General features: G+C 34.3%; 1 protein-coding gene across 9 annotated transcripts in view; it reads left to right on the top strand.

Annotated features, from left to right (window-relative positions):
- Window positions 1-26238, top strand: part of MYO9A (myosin IXA) — a 293601-nt gene that overhangs the window by 188231 nt on the left and 79132 nt on the right. For 6 of the 9 annotated variants that reach the window (XM_040493142.1, XM_040493145.1, XM_040493146.1 and 3 more), the window contains 8 exons: window positions 3071-3170; window positions 3672-3887; window positions 12816-12928; window positions 18492-18634; window positions 21253-21476; window positions 21990-22106; window positions 23615-23803; window positions 25067-25114. In XM_040493142.1, the coding sequence (XP_040349076.1) occupies window positions 3071-3170; window positions 3672-3887; window positions 12816-12928; window positions 18492-18634; window positions 21253-21476; window positions 21990-22106; window positions 23615-23803; window positions 25067-25114 (1150 nt within the window). The remainder of the gene's footprint in view (window positions 1-3070; window positions 3171-3671; window positions 3888-12815; window positions 12929-18491; window positions 18635-21252; window positions 21477-21989; window positions 22107-23614; window positions 23804-25066; window positions 25115-26238) is intronic. The other 3 variants (XM_040493147.1, XM_040493148.1, XM_040493143.1) reach the window with 2 other exon arrangements.

Here is a 26238-nt window from a genome sequence, read left to right as displayed (position 1 = left end):
CTTTTTCTTTTTCTTTTTCTTTTTCTTTTTCTTTTTCTTTTTCTTTTTCTTTTCTTTTTTATTTTGAGAGAGTGTGCATGTGTACTTGAAAGCAGGGGAGAGGGGCAGGAGGAGAGAGAGAGAGAGAGAGAGAGATAATCTCAAGCAGTCTCCTTGTTCAGCACTGAGCCCAATGTGGCTCAATCCCACAACTCTTGGATCATGACTTGGGCTGAAACCAAGAGTTGGATACTCAACTGGCTAAGTCACCCAGGCGTCCCTCCTTGTGACCACCATTCTGCTTTGTTTCTAAGAGTTTGACTACTTAAGTGGATGCCTCATATGAGTGGAAGTTCTTTATACTTTTAAGTTTGCTTAACTTGTGGTCATCATGAGAAAAGCACTTTTTAAGTGGAACATAAAAACAAAGATGATAAAATTTAAGAAATTTTATTAAGTCTTTGTTGTATAGTGGATTCTTTCAGTTCTCCTGGGACAATGTCAGTGTTTTGTTTTTAAATATTTTTTGAGAGAGAGAGAGAGAGAGAGAGAGAGAGAGAGAGCGAGCACACAAAGTGGGGGGGGGCAGAGAGGGAGAGAGAGAATCTCAAGCAAGTTCCACACTCTGTGTAAATGTGGAGCCCAACATGGGGCTCGATATCACAACCATGAGATCGTGACCTGAGCCAAAATCAAGAGTCAGATGCTCAACCAACTGAGCCACCACGGTGCCACAAGAACGTCAGTGTTTAAATGAAAGGAGGGTATATATCTTAGAGCTAAAAAAAATTGAATTTCACATTAACTATGAAAATAACCTTTTCTCTCTTATCATAGCTTGAGCTTTTAAATATTTTTGTCTTTAAAATTACATACAGATTTTATAGAAACTCTTTGTAAATACGAGCAAAAAATCATTGGTATTTTTTTTTCCATTAGGGGTTTCTGTATGGTATTATGAAACGCAGTTGGACTAAATGACAGCTTGAGGTCCTATACCTGCCCATTAACCTAGAGATTGCCCAAAAGTTCAAAGACTTTGTATAAGCATATATAAGCCCATCAGAGTGTTAAAAACATTATTTCCTGTCATTCTGATTAAGTTTAGTGATGGGAGGTGTGTGTGTTGTATGTTTGTGTAGTTGTTGGATCCATGAATCAGTTCTGTGAAAGGCTTACTTATAGATTGCAAAAACGTTAATCATTCTTGTGAATCCTTGTAAATTACTTTTGTCATTTTCCAAGATAAACAATCTTAAGGGTACTTGATCTAGTTTGTTTTGCCTCATTAAGATCTATTTATCTTCAAAATGATTATGTGTTAGGTTGTTTCTGTGAAAGCTTAAATAAAATTCATACTTTAAGTCTTCTTTTATTGTATAAGTAATACTATAAACCTTAGCATTTTATAGAATTGCAAATGCTGGTAATTCTAAACTATTTTGTCCAGTTGCCACACTATTATAGATGAGCTCACTAGGCCTATAGAGATGAAATGACTTGTTCAAAATCACATACTGAGAGAAATAGCTGGGAATGGAACTTGAGTTTCATGATTAGAAATCACCATTGGATTTCATGATTAGGAAGTAATTTTAGATTAGTGTTCTTTCTATAGAAAAGAAATGCACTTTCTATAGCTAAAGTGCATTGTGGCCTTCATCTGGTTAATGAAAGAGAACAAAAAAGAAATCATGGAGAAATATAAAGAAAAGGCTGTGAGTTTAAAAGTTGGCTAGGGTGTTCAGATGCTATCAAACATTGTTTCCTTGTTTTGAGAATAAATCAAAGGCCAATAGGCTTAACTGTGGCAAGACAGATTTTGATGAAAGGGAATCTTTTTGGATAGCCTAGGATTGCTAGGTTTGATGGTGCGTTGGTCAAAAAGGGAGATACCTGAGACGCCTTTAGCTAGGAAAGGTTGCCATCTATTTTGGTTTGTTTAGGGATTTATGCATAGGGTAAAGGACAGTATAACTTCTATGGCCCCTTGGACTTCACTTATAAAAATTAAATGGAAGATTTTGCATGAGAGCAGTTAGTCTGCCAACTTGTATTATAAGTTAGTATGTACTTTAAACCCACCACTATGTTAGAAGGTAAGGTATGATTCTCTGAGCTTATAGTTCTAAGGAGAGGATAATGGTATGTTGATAAAGTTTAAGATTCATGGTTCTGAGTTAAGGTAAGTAACAGAATTTAATGATAAAGTAGTCACATCATGTGGTTATTCAAGCAAAATTAAATTTTCATAAACTAACACTGTGCTATCTGTATGGCATACCTCTTTTAACTTAATAACAATTTCTTATCCTTCTAGTGTTGACTTTGTTCTGTATAATAGTTAAAAATTTTTTTAACGTTTATTTATTTTTGAGAGACAGAGTGTGAGTGAGAGAGGGGGAGAGAGAGCGAGGGAGACACAGAATCCAAAGTAGGCTCCAGGCTCTGAGCTGACAGCACAGAGCCTCATGCGGGGCTTGAACTTATGAACCATGAGGTCATGACCTGAGCCGAAGTTGGATGCTTAACTGACTGAGCCACCCAGGCACCCCACTGTTCTGTATAACAGTTTTAAAACTAAGATAGTAGATGAAAGCTACAGAGGGATTTCAGAAAGGAAATTTGCTAACCAGGAGGAACCATCTCAGTATAAAACAAAGTAATGGGATCTTCATCACTTAGTAGCTACTTATCAGGTATTTTATAATGATTAGAATAAAAGGTCTCTTCTAAGACTGATTTTAAAGATTTGGGGACGTAGTATTTTCCCTTATCCATCTGTTTTCTTGAGCTAATTCTGCGGCTACTATTCTTAAACATATATCATAGTAGAATATACCCAGTGATTATCAGGGACAGGCTTCTAATTCAGTCACATATGTTAATTCTTGATAATGCTATTAATTAGGATAGGCAGAAAAACATTGATACGTTGTTTTAGGAATTGGATAAGATCTGGAAATATTTATGTGATTTTCTAGAATTCTTTGACTTGGCTTGTTAGGCTACATTTCATGTTGTACTTTAAGACTGTTGCCATGGGATGTCTGCTCCGAATTGAAATGTAATCCTGTTGTTTTATCTTAAGTGTCAACAAGGAAGCCTTAAACAGTGGAAATCCTCTACTCCATAAACAAGATGAGCCAAATTCGAAACCTGTGAAATTAACTGGGCCGGGCCAAGGAGAGGTAAGTATTGAACTTTATCTCTCTTATGCGAAATAGATGCACCTATTTTGGAAATTATTATTCTTATAAGTAGAGCACCTCATTTATGCATTTACTCCCAAGTGTTTATGGGAAAGAAGCAATGAGTTAAGTCTGTTATACTTAAGGAAGTGTACTTTAGGGAGGGAATGGTGACTAAAATCCCAGATTATGTTTACAAAAAAGATGTTGCTTAAAGAAAGAAGGCAATTTATGCAAGTGGCTTTGGTGACATATTATGGCGGTGAAAGATGTCTTCCTTGGCTATGGAGAACAGTGTAGATTTAGCTTCCATTTGTGTTTTGTCCAGAGTAATGTATATGGATTGCTTTGGTTATCTCTGTCACTTCTAGAAGAGGATACAGTGGGGTGGAGGGATGTTTCAAGAAATTCATGAGCTCTCAGATGTCTTTCATTGGCATCGTCTCCAAAAAAAACCAAAACAAAACATTGTTGTGTTATTTGTTTTATCATTTGGTCAAGCAGGTTGCCAGACCGGCCCATAAAAAGAAAGCTCGAATGGCGCGGACGCGCTCCGATTTCTTGACTAGAGGTACTTTTGCCGATGGGGAGGGGGATACAGAGGAAGATGATTACGATGACATTATTGAGCCCCTTCTCTCCCTTGATCAATCGTCTCACTCTGAGCTAGGGCCTGCACCCAGCCTGGGTCAGGCCTCTCACAGTGACTCCGAAATGGTAATTTTACAGCAATATAAGAAATATAGGGAACAAGCAAATCTGATGGGAATAGTGAGTAGTTTTTGCTAATCTAAAGCTAACCTTCGCGGCTTCTTCCTTGTATAGTGGTTTGTACACGGGAAGCCTCAGTGAACACAGCAATAAAACTAAACCTTAACTTAATAGGACCAGATAAAGGGCACTTTAACAACATATATCAAATCATAAATTAGGGGAAATTAGGGTTATTTAATTTAGCACTAATGTAGAGTTTTTCTATTATATCTTAAAAGGTCTAGATCAGGGGCCGCCAAATTGTTTTCTGTAAAGGGCCAGATAGTAAATATTTAGATGTTGTTGGTCAGCTCTGCTGTTGTAAAGTGAAAATAGCCATAGTAATAAGTAAATAAATAGGACTGTGTTCTAGTAAAACTGTTTACAAAAACAGTGGGCTGTATTTGACTTGCTGGCCGTAGGTTGCTGATTGATCCTTGTGTCTAGTGAATAGGGTATGTGGTTAAATAATCCAGTTGCTTTTAACTGAAATGGTACTCTCCCTTTTTTTGTTTTTGGCCTTTAAGCTTGCTTCCCCTCCACCATTATTTAGTAATAGAAAATAAACATGATTTTTTTTAAGTTTGTTTATTTTGAGACAGAGAGAGAGAGCACACACAAGCAGGAGAAGGTCAGAGAGAAGGAGAGACAGAATCCCAAGCAGGCTTCTCACCATCAGCACAGAGCCCAATGCAGGGCTTGAACCCACGAACCGTGAGATCACAACCTGAGCCGAAATTGAGTTGGACACTTAACTGACTGTGCCAGCCAGGCATCCCTAAACATTAATTTTTTAAAAATGTAATGAACAGTGCCAAAAATGTTTTCTTGGACCAACCTAGCCAGGCAGAAGTCTGTATGTAATGTGAATTTGAATTAATCACAAATTATAACATTGGAGTTATGTTTGAATAAAGCTACACTTAGTCAAAATATTTGACCAGGAGTATAACTTTATCATCATATTTCATCCAAAATTAGGTATATATAGTTTGACAAGTATGAATGTATTTATGGATATAAAGTATTTGATTTTGGAATTGTCCTGGAAAATATACTATATAAACAGTCTGTTATGTCTAGTATGTACTAAAACATTATCACTTATCAAGTGGAGTGATATATATGGTTTATTTCCATGCATATCCTAATGTTATTCTTTAGTATATATTCATTATAGGAGAAAAATTTTAGGTTGGTCTTTTGACATATTAAATATTTCATTTTTGAACTGTTGTAAGCTGTTTGTGCCAAAGAATTAAATCTGCTAATTTCTAGAATACCCTCCTGGTCTTTATCTTCCGTTAGATAGATCCCATTTTTAAATGATAATATTGATAATCTAAGAAGAAAAAATAAAAATAGAAAACTGTATGAGTAGGTCTCTAATTAGACAAATGAGTCTTTACCCTGAGCTAAACCTTAGGGCTATAAAAGTTAGAAACAATCTGTGTATCTATTATATATAACTAGAGCCAAAGCCCTCTCTTCAGTGTAAGGTAAAGTAACTCCATTTTGGAGGTGCCCTGTTTTTGAGTTATAAATAATGAAACTTACTCTACCATATGATTAGTGGTTAAAGATGAAATTATGTTACAGAGCAACTAATTTTACTAAAAAATATTCTTTTTTTTTTTTTTTAGTGTAAATAGGGAGCATACTTAAATTATTCTCTAAAGTGTACATAGATTTTTCATTTGTGGAAGAACTTAGCATTGTAATTGCTGTTTTGTTCCTGAGAGTTTGCTTTGTTACAAACCTTAGTCCTTTTGGTGGTAGAATTCTTCCTCACTGAAAACTCTTACTGAGATAAGCTGGAGGTTGGGCTTTCTGCTTGGAGCATTTGGCCCCATTAAGGGTTCTAGCTGGTAGCCTCTGCCTATGATTCTGTTCACCTGCATGCCAGTAGTTGTAGAGCACTCTGTATCCCTGCACAGTGTATATAGCCCCCTTTCCAGCTTTCTCACTGTCCTTCTGTTTCATCACTAGCTATTTTAGGAACAGGTGGTGGTGTTTGTTTCTGTGGACACTTGCATGAAGCAGCTTTGCTTTCTAGAATATGCTGATAGATAGTATTGGGGTTGGGGGTGGAAAGGGTAGAGACAGTTTAAAATGTGTTCCTGTTTGTTTATCTTGAAAATATGCCGTGTTCTAATGTTATCTGATATGAAGATGAAGACTAATTGTTTGTAAATGGGAATTCTCAAAAATTCAGGTATCTCCAGGATTTTAAATAGGCTTGATTTTCTAGACACGTGGATTTTTAAAAACTGGATTTTTTTTTTTTTCCTGGACAAAGTGATCCTGTCACTTGCGACATTCTCTAAAAAGAGTGTCATTCAATCTTGGAAGAAGCCGTCTTACCTTTCCACTTGCAAAATAACTGATCCAATGGGATAAAGACAGTTATAAATGAATTACCTGAAGAGGATTTGATAAGCACTACCTCCTGAATTCATCAGTGGTTAATTAAATTAACATTAATTAATTGTTACCTGCTAGGAGGAGTGGAAAGAGTAGCAGTTTCCTTTTTTTTTTTTTTAAACTTTCTGCCTTTAATTCTGCCATTTGAATAACTATTTATTCTCTGTATGCTGCTCTCACTCAGTTCTTCTATCCGTTGTGTTGGCTTTTACCCAAGAAGAATATGTTTTGTCACATAATATTTAAAAAAAAGTTTATTTAATGTTTTTATTTATTTTTGAGAGAGAGAGAACGCACAAGTGGGGTAGGGGTAGAGAGCGAGGGAGACACAGAATCAGAAGCAGGCGCCAGGCTCTGAGCTGTCAGCACAGAGCCTGATGTGGAGCTCAAACTTGTGAACCGTGAGATCATGCCCTGAGCTGAAGTCGGACACTTAACTGACTGAGCCACCCTGGTGCCCCTGTCACGTAGTATTTTTAAAACCAATTTTTATATAGTTTTTAGTTTCTCAATATTCTAGGTGGTAAGTGAGTTAGTCACATCATTTCTATTCCTTATTAGTAGGATTGGTATAGGTAACGTTATAGTTTCCTCTGTCATTCCCTAGATGGAAAATAATCATCTCTGTGGGCATGATTCCTAAATAGCTCTCCAAAATTTGTGTTCTTTATCTCCAGTATGATAAATTTCTCATTTTACCCCAAACCTGCTGTCACTTCCTGTTTCTGTTTGTTATTCTCTGAGATATTCACTAGTCCTTGTCTTTGTTGAATTTTCCTTCTCACCACCACTCTCTCCACAAAAAATTGCCAGAAAAACCAGAGCAATGCTAAGGTTTTTAGCTTATTTTACAGTAAAGGAAAATCTACCTTGGCTAGGCCTCAGAAAGGGGAAGCCAGGAGAGGATGTTTATAGAATTTTAGAACCTAGGCTGGTGATTTTGAGATGGGTCTTGCAAATTAGAAATCTGGTTGATATTGAACAGTTCATGACATGAAAGGTTTGGATTGGCAGTCCCAGCACAGCAGCCATACTGTTAAATATACTTAGTATTTGTACATGTATTTCCCCTCCCAGAAGTTAGGGATGGTTCATAGCATCGCAACTCTCTGCTCTTTAAAGATTTGGTAGAATTTCCCTATGAAACCATCTTGGATTGGTACATTTTTATGGTGTAATTCATTACTTCCTATATTTCTTCTAGAGAAATTAGTCTTACAAACTTTCTATCTAAAGGGGTCAATTTTGGTAAATAATTTCTCTTATGAAATTATTCGTTTCATCTAATGATTCAGATTTATTTGCATAGAGGTCTGGAAATAATCTCATGATTTTTAAAAATTTTGTTTCAATGGTTATTTCCCTTTTGTCATTTCATATTTTATAGAGTTGTGTTTTTTCATTTTTTTCTTTAAGTTAGCCAATCATTTGTCTTTGTTACTTTTTCCCAAAACAACAGGATTTTTATTTATGATACCTAGTTCCCCACTGCTTCCCCGTTCTCCACTGATTTCTGCTTTTACCTTTATTATTTATTTCCTTATATTTTCTTTTGGTTTACTGTCTTATTTTTCTACATTTTTCGTGGGGAATTTAATTCATTTATTGAAGTTATTTTTATTGATACAGGTTTTTAAGGCTGTGAATTTTCTTCTGATCACTACTTTAGATATATCTTGTTTATTCTAATGTGTTTAAGTCTTCAATTACTTTTTGGAAATCTGTAATTTCAGTTTATGTTATTTTTTACCCAAAACTTGCTCAATAAAAATCTTTTAGTTTTCAGAGGAAGAACCTTTTTCTTTTTTAGCTTTTTTTTAAATTTCTAGTTTTATTGTATTATGATTAAAGAGTATTTGTAATGCTTCTAGTTGATCAAATTTGTTGGTTATATTCTTTGTTACTTAATATGTGGTTAGTTTTTGTGAATGCACCTTGTGCATTTTTTAAGAAGGTATATATTATGTATTCAGAATGTAAAATTTCAAAATATAACCATAATTTCTTCCTTACTGATTAGGTTGTTTTACCTTCTATATACTTACTATTGTTTATACAGCTATCTTTTACAGAGACTGTTATGTTAAAGTTTCCTATTATTCATTGTGAATTGTGGCTTTTGGTATCAAAAGGTGTCCTTTGTCACATTCAGTGCTTTTTGCTTGAATTCTACTTAAATAATAGTATTATAGCCTCTGTTTTGTTAATTATTTCCATTTGCCTAGAGTACTTTTACTCATCCCTTTATTTTTAGCCTTTCTGAACCCTTTTGCTTGAGATGTGTTTTGTATGCATTATAGTTGGTTCCTACTTTGTGAACCAAATTAAAATTTTTTTTACCATATCGATGAGTTAAATCTATTTATATTTATTGATATAACTGACAGCTTTGGTCTCAACTCTTATAATTTTATGTTGTTATTCTGCATTATGTTAAATTTGCTGTTTGTTACTTTTTTATTTCACTTTTTAAAATTTATTTTGATATGAGGTGGTGTGTTCTTTTCTTTGGGTTTGTATATAACTTTTAAAAAATGCCCTTAATTTATCATATTTTATTTTATTTTTATTTTTTTATTTACTTTTTTAACATTTATTTATTACTGAGAGACAGAGAGAGACAGTACATGAGCACAGGAGGGGCAGAGAGAGGAGGAGACAGAATCAGAAGCAGGCTCCAGGCTCTGAGCTGTTAGCACAGAGCCTGACATGGGGCCCGAACTCACAAACCATGAGATCATGACCTGAGCCGAAGTCGGACGCTCAACTAACTGAGCCACCCAGGCACCCCTAATTTACCATATTTTAATCTATTATTCTCCAGTTAGTCATTTATAAAAAATATTTTTTAATTGTCACCTGTTTTGGCACAACTATCAAATTATTCTGGTCTCTACCTTTCCTCTGTTTTTTAGGCTTTTACTTCTACTTTGTCAGAACATTTAATTTTACATATTCTTTTACTCTAGTGTCCATCTTTGTTTTTTGTCTTAGATCTATTAAATATCTGAAATGATCACATCAAATATTTTGCTGAAGTTTCCATATTTATCTCTTGATTGGTTGTAGCTCTGCTCCTAATACTTTACTCAGGAAGGCTCATAGCTCTGGAATTCCCTTGATATTTGAAGGGACATCTTGGCTACATATAAAATCCTTGATTCATACTTTACTTGATTTATACCTGAGGTTTTGAAAATGCTATTTTATTGTCTCACTTTGTTATTTTTGGAAGTCTGTTACCAGACTAATCCTCTTGCTGTTTCAAAGAGTTATTGGCTCTTTTTACTTGGAGACTTCCAGAATTTTTTTTCTTTATATCTAAAAGTTAGGGTATGTCTTCAACTACATCATCACAGGTGAGTTATCCCATATACCTGCAGGACTTGTGTGTGTGTGTGTGTGTGTGTGTGTGTGTGTGTGCGTGCGCACGCATGTGTGTGTATAAATTCAGGTTTTGCCTTATTTTTGAAACACTTTCTTGGATTACAGTTTTAGATATTGTGTTCCATCCATTGTTTTGTTTTTCTTGTGTAGGGACCCCAATTATAAATGATTTTTTTCTTCTTTTCTTGTCTTCCAACTCAACTACCTTCTCTTCTGACTCTTTTCACTCATTTCTTTATATCACTTTACATTCTTTATTATCTTTCTGCCTTTGTTCAGTCCCTTTTAAATTTGCATTTGTGTATTTTCTCCCTTGGGCATCTTCTAAGCTATTCTTTACTATCTTTTTATTTCTTTCCTGAGTTCATTTGACTCTTTTCACTTCTTCCTGGTTTTTCTAGGAAGGGGGGAGCTCATTTCTGTTTTTAATTTTTGAATTTCTGATTAATATGGTATTTCATATATGAAGTTATTAAATTCATTTTTGATTTACAGTTTTCTACTTCATGCTTAGTTTTGGTCAGTGGGAGATGGGTTAATCAACTGCATTGTTTTGGTTTTAATTTTCTTTGTTTTCTTATTGTAACTTGTGTAGATTTTGTATGTCTTAATTTCTGCATGTTCATTTGGGATAGTTTATAAGTAACTTGATTTCAAGGGCTTCCTCTTCTGTCAGTGTAACAAAGAAAAATTTATTTTACAGGCAGCCTCTTTTGGGTCTGGTAGGTGTGTGAGTGCGTGTGTGTGTGTGTGTGTGTGTGTGTGTGTATGTGTGTGGTGAAGGCATTGTTGTGTCTTTCATTTTTTACTTCTTTTTTGCCTTGCTAGATTCTAAATTTTACCCTTCTGCTTCTTTTCCTTTTCACTACTCAATCTCCAGAAGGCACCCTTCCTTCTTTTTTACCTTCATTTTCCTCAGAAGCAGTGATTTTAAAAATATGTCACCTTGGTGGCACCTGGTGGCTCAGTTCGTTAAGTGTCCGACTTTGGCTCAGGTCGTGATCTCACAGTTTGTGGGTTTGAACCCTGTGTCAGGCTCTGTGCTGACAGCTCAGAGCCTGGAACCTGCTTCGGATTCTCTCTCTCTCTCTCTCTCTCTCTCTCTCTCTCTCTCTCTTTTCTTTCTCTCTGCCCCTCCCTCACTCATGCTCTGTCTCTCTTGCAAAAATAAACATTAAAAAAAAAAAAAGTCACCTTGAATCCCATGCAGTTTTAAGTCCTTTCTTTTTAGTCAGTTCTCTGATCTCCTAGTGCTCAATATTTGTGTCAGTTTTGAGTCACTATAGATGGACTGATTTTTTTTTCCTCCTTGTCAGTCATATACTGTTATTTCTTTGCATGCCTAGAAATAGACATTATTGGATGCCTGACATTGTGAGTTTTGTCTTACTGGGTGCTGAATACTTTTGTATTTAATTAATATTCTTGAGACTGTTATTTCCAGTAATGTTCTAGAGCTTGGTTCTGGAAGCAGTTTGTTCCTAAGCAATTAGGTCTTCCTTTTAAGATTTGTTAGTTACATTGTATTGAATATTGGGAATTTTCTAAAAGCGTAGCTTTCAGGTGCTCTCACTGCCAAAAAACAGACAATGTGAGGAGGTGATATGTTAATTAGTCTGACTGTAGTAATTTTAATATTTATATGTAAATTGAACTATGTTCTATACTTAATATACAATTTTTATTAAATAAAACAAAGATTTGTTAGGCTTAAACAGAGCAATAGTTCACTTAGGGCTCATTATTGACTATTGAGGCAAGATCCTCTGTGTACTTCACCCAGTGCCCTGGGAATCATAAAGTTATGTATTCTGACTCTTGGGTACAGGCACTATTACTGGGATTTCATAGGTGTGGGATTCTATTTCCTTTAAACCTTTCAGGTGATCCTTTGCCTGGTCTTGGGTAGTTGTCTGACATAGAAGTATTGATTAGTACTCAGCTAAATAGTTTCTGAAGATCTCTAGAGTTCTTTATTTGTGCATCGCTTTCCTCTTCAGTACTCTGCCTTTTGGTCCCTAGTCAACCTTGGTCTTTCTGGACTTCAGCTTCATGTGTCCAACTCAGAGAGTCTGACAGGGTTCACCTGGATTCCCCCTCCCTGTGTAACAGCCTGGAAACTGTCTCAAGGCATTAGGCTGGGGAAAATGAAAGACTTTACTTCCTTTGTTTCCCATCTCTCAGGGATAACTGTCCATCATCTTGATAACTGCTGGTTCTTACTATTTTGTGGGAGTTTGTGTTTTGTTTTTGTTTTTGGTTGTTTCAGACAAGAGGATAAAACAGGTCCCTGTTAATTCTTCTTGGCCAGAAGCAGAAGTCTGTTCTTTAAATTTTAGCAACCCATGTTATTTTCTATTTATGTTGATAAGGCCATAGTCAAGCAGACTAAAAGGCTAAAGAAAAGTACTATAATTATAGAAAAATGAAATACTAGGAAATGATTTGAATAGGTAACAAGAAATTTTCTCCTTCAAATTTTAAAAGGGCACATTGTAAACAAATGGAACAAAAATTGCCGATTGAAATTCAGGCCCCAGTTTGATAAAGCTATGTAAGTTGTTTGTATAGAGCATTAGTGGTGATAATGATCTTTAATTGTTTGGTCTTTTGTTTTTTTTTTTCCTTCTAGATTTTTAAAATCCTTGACTGAGTATAATAAGAATCTATAATAGCAAGTTAGGCCATAATAATTATTAACTTATAGGGACAAATAAAAGGTATGAAAGACTGTACTTAGTATTCTAGATTTATCAGACCCTTGATCTTTTGTCTGTATCTTTATTTGGCTTTGACTTCTTTCATACCTTTCCATTTGATATTCATTGTTAAGTTGTCAGAAAACATGAGCTGGTAGGTCCTATTCAGCATTTCATTGACCCAAGTTATTTTTACTTCAGATTAGGAAGTTAATAGAGTTTTTACTAGGTTCTTTTATTTTCAATGAATTGCTAAATAATATGAATGTATTTTTATATATTTTTCATAGATATAATTCTCAAATTCTATAACTTGAGTTTTAATTACAGTGCTGTTATAGTTACTTGGTTTTAAAGTCTTCCATATATGTAATTATTACAGACATCACAGCGATTTTCTTCAGTTGATGAAGAAACAAAGCTTCATAAGACTATGTCTCAAGGAGAGATTACAAAATTGGCAGTGAGGCAGAAGGCTTCAGATTCGGATATAAGGTATATACACCGAGTTAATAGGGGTGATATCATTTTATTTACTAATCAACTATAGTTTATACTTAGCCTCTTTTAAAAAGCATAGTTGATAGAGCAGCTAGTTTTGAAAGTTATTTTTCGACAAATATTAAGTACTTACTATGTGACAGGCATCTGATAGTTCAGATTTACATGATGAGCTTTATGTTTCTGTATGTTTAGCAGTGTGATTTGGACAAAGTCCTTAAATCATTATACAACTTGTGATTTTTTTGTTGTCAGAAAGGGAGATTAGACCAGATGAGAGTGACAATATTTTCCAGCTTTGGATTTGGATTCTGTTCTCTGGGTTAAAGTGTTTTACAAACAGAACTGGAAAAGACTGTCAGGAAATAATTCTATTCCCTTTAAGAGAATATATGGAGTTCTTATTTGACAAGTAAATATCTTTGTCTCTTATTGTGTTACAGAAGGCAATTGGGCCTTCACTGAACACCTGAAGATTACATTGAAATCTTTCTGGTTCTTAGTCCTACTAAAGACCACTTCCTTAATGTCTGTAGAGGCATAATCCAAGATAATGCAAATCCTGACCAGATTATGTTAGAGATCAAATTTTGGGAAAAATATATACCATAATAGAAAGAACATATGGCTGGAGATAGCAGATTAAATATATAAATTTAATTTCTACTTCCTCCTCCAAAATTGTTAAAATGATAAAACCTGTGCAGGTCAAACAACAACAAACAATAAAACAATGAGAGACAACAATAGTAAAATTGTGGAATCCAAAAAGGAAATAGACAAATTTTAAATGTCTTAATAGAAGAAAGCTGAATCATAAACCAACTGGGTAGACCTGAGAAAGAAGCCTCTGGCTGACTGATCTTCCCCAATCATAGCAGAAAGCTGGAAATTTATTCTCTGGAAAGGATAAAATAGAAGATCGCTTTACTTGGAGTTCTCAGATACATTTGAGGACTGGAGTACATATTTGGAATAAGGAGATTTAATGAATGTTTACATACTGAATATTAAGATTCCACTCAGTTTCCACATTTCACATATCCCCTTGGCAAATCGTTCAAAAAGTCTTTGGGACATTTGTACAACTCCTAGGAAAGACCAGAGGTATTGGTATCAGAGGTTCGCCCTACAAAATGGACTAGCCAGATAACCATACAAGGAAGACCAGTTTGGAAGCTCCACCAATGCACACTAGAACTTCCAAATAGTGCTTTTTTTCAGCCCTGTATTTTATCACTGCATTTGAAGAAACATCTTAATTTTTTTTTTTTACATGTATTTATTTTTGAGAGACAGAGAGAAACAGAGCACAAGTGGGGGAGGGGCAGAGAGAGAAGAAGGCACAGAATCAGAAACAGGCTCCAGGCTCTGAGCTGTCAGCACAGAGCCCGACGCAGGGCTCAAAGTCACAAACTGCCAAATCATGACCTGAGCCGAAGTAGGACATTTAACCGACTGAGCCTCCCATGCACCCCTGAAGAAACATCTTATATTAAAGAGACTAAAACTAATGGATATAATACAACTTGGAAGAAATAAACTATGTAGGGGAAAGGGAACTTCAAGACAGACAAGTGAAACTAATCAGCAAACCTGCATAAATAAATATAACTGCATACATGGAACCAAACAAAGTGCATGAAAGACAAACATTCACTATTAAAAGAGCCTTTGAGAACTAAAAATATGATAACATAAAGAAAGAACTAGAATGGTTGGAAAGAAAGTTAAGGACATATCTCAGAAGGTTGAAGAAAAAGACAAAGAAATGGAAGACACAAGAAAAGGTTAAGAAAATCGCTTTGGGCTGTAATCATCAAAACAATATGGTACTGGCTCAGGAACAGACACATAGCTCAGTGGAACAGATAGAGAACCCAGAAATGGACCCACAAATGTGTGGCCAACTAATCTTTGACAAAGCAAGAAAGAATATCCATTGGAAAAAAAGACAGTCTCTTGAGCAAATGGTGTTGAAAAAGCTGGACAGCAACATGGAGAAGAATGAACCTGGACCACTTTCATATCATACATACAAGAAAACCCAAAATTAGTGAAAGACCTAAACGTAAGACAGGAAGCCATCAAAACCCTAGAGGAGAAAACAGGCAACAACTTCTTTGACCTCGGCTGCAGCAACTTCTTACTTGACATGTTTCCAGAAGCAAGGGAAACAAAACAAAAATGAACTATTGGGACCTCCTTAACATAAAAGCTTGTGCATAGTGAAGGAAATAATCAACAAAACTAAAAGGCAACCTATGGAATGAAAGAAAGTATTTGCAAATGACATATCTGATAAAGGGTTAGTATCTGAAATATATAAAGAACGTATATAAAACTCAACACTCAAAAAATGAATAATCCAGTTAAAAAATGGACAGGAGACATGAATAGACATTTTTCCAAAGAAGACATCCAGATGGCTAACAGACACATTAAAATATGCTCAGGATCATGGATCATCAGGAAATACAAACTAAAGCTATAAGGAGATATCATCTCACACCTGCCAGAATGGCTAAAATCAACAAGATAAGAAATAGCAGGTGTTGGTGAGGATGTAGAGAAGGGGGAACGCTTTTACACTGTTGGTGGGAATTCAAACTGGTGCAGCACTCTGGAAAACAGTATGAGGTTCATCTAAAACTTAAAAATAGAACTACCCTATGATCCAGCAATTGCAGTACTAGGTATTTACCTAAAGGATACAAAAATGCTGATTCAAAAGGATACATGCACCCTGATGTTTAAAGCAACATTATCTACAATAGCCAAATTATGATAAATAGCTTAAGTGTCCATTGATGATTAGATAAAGAAGATGTGGTATATATACACAATGGAATACTACTCAGCCATCAAAAAGAATGAAATCATGCCATTTGCAGCAATATGGATGGAGCTAGAGAGTACTGTGCTAAGTAAAATAAGTCAGAGAAAGACAAATACTGAATGATTTCATTCATATGTGAAATTTAAGAAACAAAACAAATGAGCAACAGGGAGAAAAAAAAAAGGGAGACAGGCTAAGAAACAGACTCTTAATTATAGAGAACAAACCAGTGGTTACCAAAGGGAAGGTGGGTGAGGAATGGGCGAAATAGGTGATGGGATTAAGGAGTGCACTTGTTGTGATAAACACTGGGTGTTATATGGAAGTGTTGAATCACTGTATTGTACACCTGAAATGAATATTGCATTGTATGTTAACTGGACTTTAAATTAAAAAAAGAAAAGATAAGAACATAGAGCAGTTCAGAAGATCCAGTGACCCACATTAATAGGAAGTTCAGAAAGACTGAACAAAGAAAATAAAGAGGACCAATCATTAATAAAGTAATTTAAATAAGTTTCATAGAACTGAAGGACATGGGTTTCTAGATTGATAGCACCCAATGATTGCCCAACATAATGGATGAAAACAGACCCGTACTAAAAGACATGTCATTGTAAAACAATAGGGACGAAAGGAATTTACATAATGATGATGGATGAAAGTAGCTTTTCAAATGATGTTTTTACAAGTACTGAGGGAAACCATGCCAGATTAGAGCAGATTAGAAGGCTCTGGGAGAGATTTCTTAAAGAAATGGAGTACTTACTGTGTTTGAACATGTTGAAAAGAGATGTACACAACTAGGAAAGCATTTCGAAGTGAATTGTATGTGGATAAGTGAGCAATCCACTTTTGCAATGTAAAGCAAAACGTTAACTCTAGAGAAAAAAATAGGTTATACAGGGAATTACATGCCTTAGTTGTGAATATTATTTGTGTAATAAAAAGTGGCTGTTACTACAAGAAAATATTATATATTGAGCTAATTCAAATTGCTATTTGATTCTGTTGTGGGCATACCTGTCTGTGGAGAGTGTAGAACAGGAGTGTTGGAACATGCTTAATCATTACTTGTGGTCACAAGGATGGCAGCAATATAAGTATGGTAAATATTAAAAAGTTAAATCAATTCAAAAGGGTTGCCTCCAGGGATCAGAAAAGGAATGAGATGGCAGAAGGATGCTGTCCTTTGTAATAAGCCTTGTAGAACAACTTCTCTTTACAGTATATGGATGTGTAAGTTTAGTAATAGGCTTTAAAGAAAGGAACAAAAGAAAAAAGAATGTGGGTTTCAAAACCAGATAGACCTGTTTTTAACTTTCAGCTTCATCAGTCCTCTGAGCCTCAGTTTGCTCATGGGTAAAAAGTAAGGATAATAATAGCTATTTATCATAGTAGTTGTGAAAATTAGGTATATCAAAAAGGCATATCATGCTTGACTCCTGGTAGATGCTTATATTTATTTTGATTGAATGAACATAAAAGGTAAAAAAAGAAAAAACAAAAAATGAATGCGCAAATAAGCTCTTGGGGTATGGGGTTAGGATACATGATGTATGGTCAATAAATGTGCACTGTTATTATCCTACGGTTTTTTTTTTTTAAATTTATATGATAGGAGAAAGTATATAAGCAATAATAATGAGGCTTATATATAAGCAATAAGAATAAGGTAGTATAACAATCAATATAGTTATGATTTTCAACTTCATTACTCACTGGCTGTGTAGTCTTGGGAAAGTCACCTAATGTTTAAGCCTCCAGTTTTTCACTTATAAAATGGTTTTTGTCGTTGAAAGTAAACTTGTTTTTATAATTAAATAAGGTAAGCCAGTGTAAGCACTTGTGCCTAGAGAAAAATAACAACTCAAATAAGTGGTAGCATTTGTTAAATAATAGTATTGATAACTTCTACATATAAATCACATTAAAATATTTTTTATATAATCGTAAGTGGAAAGGTTTAAAATTGTATCTTCATCGGGGCACCTGGGTGACTCAGTCAGTTAAGCGTCTGACTTCAGCTCAGGTCATGATCTCATGATTCAAGCCCCGCGTCTGTGCTGCCAGCTCAGAGCCTGGATGGACCATGCTTTGGATTCTGTCTTCCTCTCTCTCTTGCCCCTCCCCTGCCCATGCACTGTCTTTCTCTGTCTCAAAAAAAAAAAAAAAAAAAAAAAAAAAAAAAATTTTTTATTAATAATGATTAAAGTGGTTTAAAAAAAAATGGGGATTTTTTTGTGTAAAAACTTGAAAGGGAAAAAAAAAAAAAAAAAAAAAAAAAAAACCCAAAAAACAAAAAAGGTAAACTGATACATTTTAGAGTGATGGAATACCAGTGAGTTTTTAAAAGGTATTTTCTTTGTTGTTGTTTATGTGCTAAATCCAAGCTGGAAGGTGGACAAGAGTGAAAAGATACCAGTTTAGGAATCAGAAAACTTTAGAATTCTAGTTTTACTGCTTTGTAGCCATTTCATTTTCAGGAATTATTTAACATCTCTGGGTCTTATTATTTCCTGTATTCAAGATGAGGAAACTATCTCCCTTCCAGAAGAAGTTTAAATGTGAAATTGAAGGTTAAATATGATTAAACTTAAGTGTGAAGGTTATATGAAGTCATACACATGAAAGGTTTATATGGGTTAAAGTGATGTACAGATATATCACTGCAACATACTAATTTCTTTCCATTTTTACCTTTATTTTTAAAAATAGACCTCAGAGAGCTAAGATGAGATTCTGGGCCAAAGGGAGACAAGGGGAGAAGAAGACTACCCGAGTGAAACCTGCCACCCAACCAGAGGTGTCAGCATTCTTTGCTGGCTCAGATATGATTCCAGCTCATCAGTTTCCAGATGGTAAAAACAGATAGAGGGTGGAGATTGTCTTTCTAATTTTCTACTCTTTCTGAGACTTTACTGTTCCTGTTGGTCAGATATTTTATGAGATAGGACCAGGATTGTTAAATCCTTCCTTAACTTTATAAAATTACATTGTACCTATAATAGAAGTTCCAAGGAAGTGTACAAAACGGTGAAGTAACAACTTCAAGAATGATGGTGAATCTTCGGTTAGCCTCAGTTTTCTACAGTGTAAAAATTTAGCTGATATTCATTCACTTAACAAATTTGTGTTTTAGTAAAAATTAAGATAATAGCAGCTAATATTTGAGTGCTTACCATATGCAAGGCACTGTACTAAGGATGTTGTATGTATTAACTCAGTTGATCCTCACAATTTTTTGAGGTTGGTATAATTATTATTCCCAGTTTATAGATGAGAAAGCTGAGGCACAGAGAAGTTATTTGCTGATACACATATTGTAGTTGGCAGAGCTGAGATTTGAATTTAGGTAGCCTAGCTCCAGGGGCTAAACCCCTGTGCTATATATTAAGTATGTACTATACTGTCAGTGTCTGGGACCTTATAAATGTAGCTGTTATTTTAACATTTTGGACATCAGTCACAACACACTTGGAAGTACCCAACAGTGAGTTCATCTGTTGAGAAAACTGGCCTTTCTAAATGCTAGAATTACTAACTTTCCAAGGATTACAGTAATTCCAGCATTAGATGATTATGCCATTTCCCCCCAAGCCTTTGCTCAAGCACATGTGAGAGTTTTTAATCATTATGTAAAAATGCCAGCTATCTTCAGCAATGATGGGCTATATACCAGAGATGAGTGTGTGGTAATGAGTGGATGAAATACCAGTGGGTAAGTGAAATATCAGGATTGAATAAAATAGAAAGTGGATCTAGGAAGAAAGTTATTATCTCTAAAGGAAAGATAGAGCAGACCCAGTTAAAATAAGTAGACAAAACTTCTCATATCTAGGGTAAGATAAAGGGACAAGGAGAAAAGATCATCAGGTTTCACATAGGAATGGATGAGCCCAAGCAGAGGCAGTTGTGCATCAGGGGAAAAAATGGTAGAGCTGTAGTTAGAGCCCTATTTTTGCATGTTGTGGCTTTGCTCCTATCAGTTAGCAAACTGATATGGATAAAACCAATAATAAATTAAATGAATACTACAAGTTCAGTTTGGAAATTTGGGAAATTCTTACCATTACATTACTAAGAGGATCTCTTTCCTATATCTTATCTGGTTTATAGTAATCATTCTAAATTTTTCATTTTTCACAGCTCTATTCTCAATGGCTAATTCTCAGGAAGGAAGCATAAGTCTCTTTAGTTGATGCATATATTATTAGCAGGCTTCACTGTGTGTTGCTCCTTAAGGATATGTATATAAAAATTAAAATTGTAGCTTTTTACTCATCTTTGGGTAGCAATTTATTAAGATAGCCCTTGTTTTTAATACTGAAATAGTATTATAATTTCTATAGTAATCATTATTTTATTTAAGAAAGATATTGACTTTGCTAAATGAAATAATTAGATACTTATATGTTTAGGTTATATAATGGAATTAAAGTCAATTGATACTAATTTGCACATACATATATCCTATATCTTTATAATTTTTATTGTGGTGCCATATCTTAGATTGGGTTTGCCTTTCTGCTTGAAGTGGCATTTAGCATGTAGGAGGCTACTTTTTTCCTTCATTATCAGAATTAGCTTTTAGAAGGAATGAGGACATACTATTGGATAGGTGAATATGTGTCAGAGAAACAAACTGAAATGTGAAGTGAGAAGGGGCCAACATTCTTATCAAGCCCCAGGTAGGGCTTTGGCAAACCCAGTATAGTTCTGGATTGTGATGGACTTACATGGAATCTAATTTCGCTGTTGTAAATAGTTATTAAGAAGATTTGTTGGGCCTTCCAATATTATATACAAATCTAATGCATTCCAGGAGATTTCTCAGAGAATTCTAGGAATCCTAGGATTCCTGAGAAATTTATTTGGGAGATATGTAAGACAGTCGTAAATACTAAAGAGACCAGGGAGAAATGAGCCAGTTGACTTACCTGGCTCCCTAGACAGGTTGCCAGGCTAACACCAGATAATATAACTGGAACATTTATGGCTTTAGACCCTAGTAATGAAATAATAATAATTAACGAATTTCACTGGTTTGCTGGACTCATATATAGCTGAATGTTCATTCAAACTAATATAGTAAAACTATGACTGGGTTAACAGCATGAAATGTGCCAGGGTGATTACATCTTCTTTTTTTTTCTTTGGGACTGTGGTATCTGATTCCAGGCTTCGGTTCTACCAGACCCCTCTATCCAGGTTTTTGGTATCAGACCTTAGCCCCTTGGGAGACATGGTGGCATTTCCTTTCAAAAAGTGATAATTTTAAAATACATTTTCTGTACAAATATGCAGTCTGGATTTATTGCTTAATTGCCTAACCTCAGACATTAATGTTACTTGGCTTTTCAGATACTTACATATGTTTCCTTCAGTGACTTACTAAAGGAAGTTAAACTTAGAAGAATATGGAGATTTCAATATTTTCACTAAAAATTTTTTTTTGGATACTTATCTTGAATTGTAGAATTAGTTCAGTATCATTCGACACCTCCTTTGAGTCCAGACTTGCCTGGTAGTTGCCGGAAGGAGTTCAAAGAGAACAAAGAACCTTCTCCCAAGGCAAAGCGGAAGCGAAGTGTGAAGATCAGCAATGTGGCTTTGGAATCTGTGCACTGGCAAAATGACTCTGTCCAGATCATAGCAAGTGTCAGTGATTTAAAAAGTATGGATGAATTTCTTCTGAAAAAGGTACACTCTGCACTCTGAGTTAAGCCCCTGATTGGTTTTGACTATGGAATATGTGTATATATCAGAATATGGCCCTTATAGATCAAAGTTATATATGCTTCAGTAAGTTAGATGGTCTTTTCTTTATCAAAAGGTACAAATAATAGGATATACATTACTCAGACTGGGTGGACAGGATTTAAGGTTTTATGCTTTAATATTGACTTCCATTTTACTATAACTGTCCCATTATATTCCATTGTAAAGGTGAGACATGTCATTGCATACTTGGAGTTTTTTCTCAGGTGACAGAACAATAGAATAATACAGTGTTAGAAGGATCTTAGAAATCATCTAGTAGTAATAAAACATTTGCTTTCTAGTCATGATTTTACCTGGGACCCATAATAGCAGGAGCTTGCACTTTCAGAACCATCAGGACCATCATTGTTGAAGAACCAATCAATATCACTATTGTGTTCACCTGTTTTTAATTAGTTGATTATATGCAAAAACTCTTTCTGTGGCCTCTAGATGAATGACCTAGATAATGAAGACAGCAAGAAAGACACATTAGTGGATGTTGTATTTAAAAAAGCCCTAAAAGAATTTCGGCAGAATATCTTCAGCTTTTATTCATCTGCCTTGGCGGTAAGTTGGACTGTGTTAGGAGATACTCAGTAGTTCAACATATGAAAATTTGGCAGTGCTGTAGAAGATCATATAGAAGCTGTGTTCAATGAGAGATTTCTCAAATTCTTTGTTTTTGTTTTAGGAATAGATAGGGAAAAACATACCTATGGGTCTTAGATTAATACCTTCCTTCAATTTCCTTAAGTAGGTTTTTTTTCCCCTCTTAAGATATTGAATCTCCTTAAGATGATGAATTCAAATATTCTAGATGTGATTCTGTGGCTCTCTACTATTTTGACTTCTCATAATCCTTTTAGCTCTAGCTTTAGCTTTTAATTTTCACATGTGTGGAATTATATATTTTTCCCCAGTGGAATTAGAGCATTTGTTTGCTGATTTATATATATCAGTTTATTTCACTTTCAGATTTACATTATAATTTTATGTGATATTGGTTATGTTTTAGAAAATTTATTTTCATGCTAAAGTATATAATAATTCTTTGATCTCTACAATCTATGAATTCTCACATTGTATAAATAATTGTATTTAATCATTTTTCTTTGTTCAATCTGTAATTTATTATGAAAAGAGAAACCAGAACTTTCTTGTGTACCCTCTACTTTTTCTTTCTCAATATAAGACTTTTTGATTTTTTAGAAACCTCAACCATGCAGTCTGAGAGAATAGGAATTTCAAGACCATAGTAAGAGTAATAATCAGGCTATGGCAAATGACTAGGTTTGGGTGGAGACAACATTGGCCGTATTTTTCTAATCCTGCTCAACTGCTTATTATGCTCATGTCTTTCTCTGCTTCATACCTGTATTTCCTAGATTAGGGACTCAGGGTGGTTGCTCCAGTGCACTTAAATTACATATGAAGAACCAAAATTATAAAGCAGAGCTTAATAGTGGTTTTCTAACCCTAGATCAAAAATGTTCAACTTATTTTGAGGAAGTGAAGGAGAAACAAATTCTAAATGTATTTAACACTTTTTGGTCATTTAAAGCCCCTTTCTTCTCATAAAGATTCCAGACCTTATTTAAATAAAAAAGTTAATTCCATGTAGATTTCTGTGCATGTAATACAGTGTTAGGGCATATCACTCTTTGGAAAAATAAAATAAAAGTTACCTAATGTATCATTAGACAAGGATTCAAGTATTCATTCTTTCAATTTTAGAGTGGAACTATCCAAACAAGGTTCATCTTTGAAGCAATGGGTAATTGAAAGGGATGCAAATAATCTTTATAACTAAATATAGTTTATTGGAAAGTTTCCAGGACTTTTTCAGATTGTTATATTGTTTAAATTGTTAGGCATTTGACTCAAATTTAATAGGTTTTATTTGGCAGACATTCCAAGTAGAAGAGTTTACAAATACCACATGAGTTCATGGGCATGCCCATTAGAAAGGATCCTAATCTTTATTCTAAGCACTACCTAATACAAGTTCAATCAACTTCTATATTTATAGAATTTCTTTATAAAACCTTAACATTTCTTCTCTTATTGCTTATTAGGTAGATGATGGGAAAAGCATACGGTATAAAGACCTCTACGCACTATTTGAACAGATTCTGGAAAAGACCATGAGACTTGAGCAGCGTGATTGGAGGGAATCTCCAGTCAGAGTTTGGGTTAACACTTTTAAAGTGTTTTTAGATGAATATATGAATGAATTCAAGAATTTGGATTGTATACCCACAAAGGTAAATATAATATGTTTTGATTTCTAAAAAGGATTCAGTTAAGAATTTTTAACAGTCTGTTTGAAACAGTGTTTGAGAAGAACATTACAGGAAACATGTCAACTTAGCACTGCTTTAGATTCAGCAAACCTAATTCTGTCTTGTAAGTTTATCAAGCCATTTTATCTAAATCTTCTGCAATTAATATATTCTTTGCTTAGTTACAATATAATATGTGTTCTCAAAATTATACCTTCTACTTTGATAGAGTTCACTACATGAATTTCCTTTTGAAAAGTCATGGTTAAAGATGTGATTCACTGTATCATTTGATGGCCTTTATGTAAGGAACCACAGATTATATTTCTTCTTAAATTAGGTTTTGAGAGGATGTGTGTTGCTAGAAATCTATATAACAGTTAATAGTAACATTTATTTATTGAATTCCAGGAATTGTACTAGGAGTTTGATATTTAATTCTTGTTTCAGTCCTATTAAATAACTATTATGAAATCCCTACTGCAGAAAAGATAGCAAGCTTAGACAAAGTTATCAGTGTTTCGTTTTAGTACCCCAGCTGAAATAAATAGGTCTCTAATTATTAGATATCAGGAATATTATTAATCCTTTTTATTGATGGGGCCTTATTTTCAGTTATTCTAGTTTATATGTGTGTAGATTTATAAGCCATTTTAACTCATTTTTGAAGTAGTCAGGTATAAGTAATAACCTTAAAAGTTCCTCTGTTCTAAGTCAAGGTTAATTTTATATTATGCAGAAGATTTTTAGTAGGCTTATACTGCCTTTGTTTATAATTTTAAAGGTTAGGTTTAGATTGCTCTATACTGTAATTATCAGGAAATGTCATATATAAAAGAGCTTTCCATATCCCTTGTGATACCTTTTTATATTTAACTCTGAGATGGAGAGTTTTTTAGAGACAAAATATGGAAAGTACAATCTTAAAAGTTAATAATCATTCAGTTAATGATTAAAATAAAATTATCATTTAAATTAATATGGAGTGGCTTCTGGACAGAACTAATGTTTAATAAGACAAGAATCCCTAAAGTGTCCTTTTATTCTGTTGTTTTTATGAGCACTGTGTTTTACTAAATTTAAAAGTTTTCTCACATTTGCTTACTAGCACTGCACACTTTGTCTTGAAGAACAAAGAGCTGCTTGCTCTATTACCTGTGAGCAAAAATCTCAGCATTTGCACAGAAGCAAGAAAGTATGTTTGTCTTTGTTGATATTACAGTTTCTGTATTTCTCTCCCATCAGGTGCCAAAAACAGAAAGAAAGAAAAGAAGGAAAAAAGAAACTGATTTAGTAAGTTATAATCTGTTTCTTATGTTAGCAAGAAATAATTTTTAGTAGTCTGAAGTATATTTTACAGTATTTCTGTGGATATATGTAAGGAATGTTTATCAGTTGCCTAAGGGGTTATAATTTATGTCTTTACAAAAATTTACAATGGCAAATGTGTCTTGAATTCTGTGACTTGCTATTGGTGGTGGTTTCCTAAAATGGCAGAAAAGTGAAAATGTTTACTCATGAAAGGTACAAATACCTCTTCTCAGACATAGGAGCTGTTTAACTTCCCCTCATTTCTAAAAAAACAAAAGCAAAAACAAAAACAAACAACTGAGGACTCTTAAGGGTTTTACAAATATAACTACTTCTAATTCAAAAGACATTCTCAAAGTCATTTCAGCATATTTTGCCATTGCTCATGTTCTTAATTTGTATAATGTATCTCTTATTAACTGTAGCCATCATACTGTACATTACATCCTCCTGATTTAATTATTTTGTAACTTTAAGTTTAAATAAATAATAAATTATTTTATAACTGAAAGTTTGTACAGCCTTCCCTGCCATATATTTTAGTAACAGGCAGTGTTGCCAGTCATCATCAATGATACTCTTGGTCTAGTTCTGTTTGCCAGCATAATCTCTAAAATTTTTAACTAGTTTTTATATTTGAGAAATTCATAACATAATTTAAAATGATATTCATTATAAAGGAAATTTCTTTCCCGGTCCTTTTTCCTTAGGGGCACCTGGGTGGCTCAGTTAATCCTCTGACTCTTGATAGCAGCTCAGGTCATGATCTCTCAGTTGTTGGATTGAGCCCCATGCTGAGTAGAGCCTGCCTGGGATTCTCTGTCTCCCTTGCTGTCTGCCTGTCCTCCTCTTGAAGTCTCTCTCAAAATCAGTCAGTCAATCAATTAATAGACATAAAAAATTAAATGTATATATTATTCCCCTTCCTTTTTTAGGATATTCTGACTGGAATTATCTTTTTACTTTATTTATAGTTGATTTGTTTATTATGGAAATACAAATTCACCAGTTTTTTTTTTTTTCAACGTTTATTTATTTTTGGGACAGAGAGAGACAGAGCATGAACGGGGGAGGGGCAGAGAGAGAGGGAGACACAGAATCGGAAA

The sequence above is a fragment of the Herpailurus yagouaroundi genome, unplaced genomic scaffold (genome assembly GCF_014898765.1).
Source record: "Herpailurus yagouaroundi ecotype Mexico unplaced genomic scaffold, PumYag 184, whole genome shotgun sequence".
In the NCBI taxonomy this organism is placed as follows: domain Eukaryota; kingdom Metazoa; phylum Chordata; class Mammalia; order Carnivora; family Felidae; genus Herpailurus; species Herpailurus yagouaroundi.
Note: the sequence above shows the minus strand (reverse complement) of the source record. Positions and strands in the feature narration are given on the sequence as shown.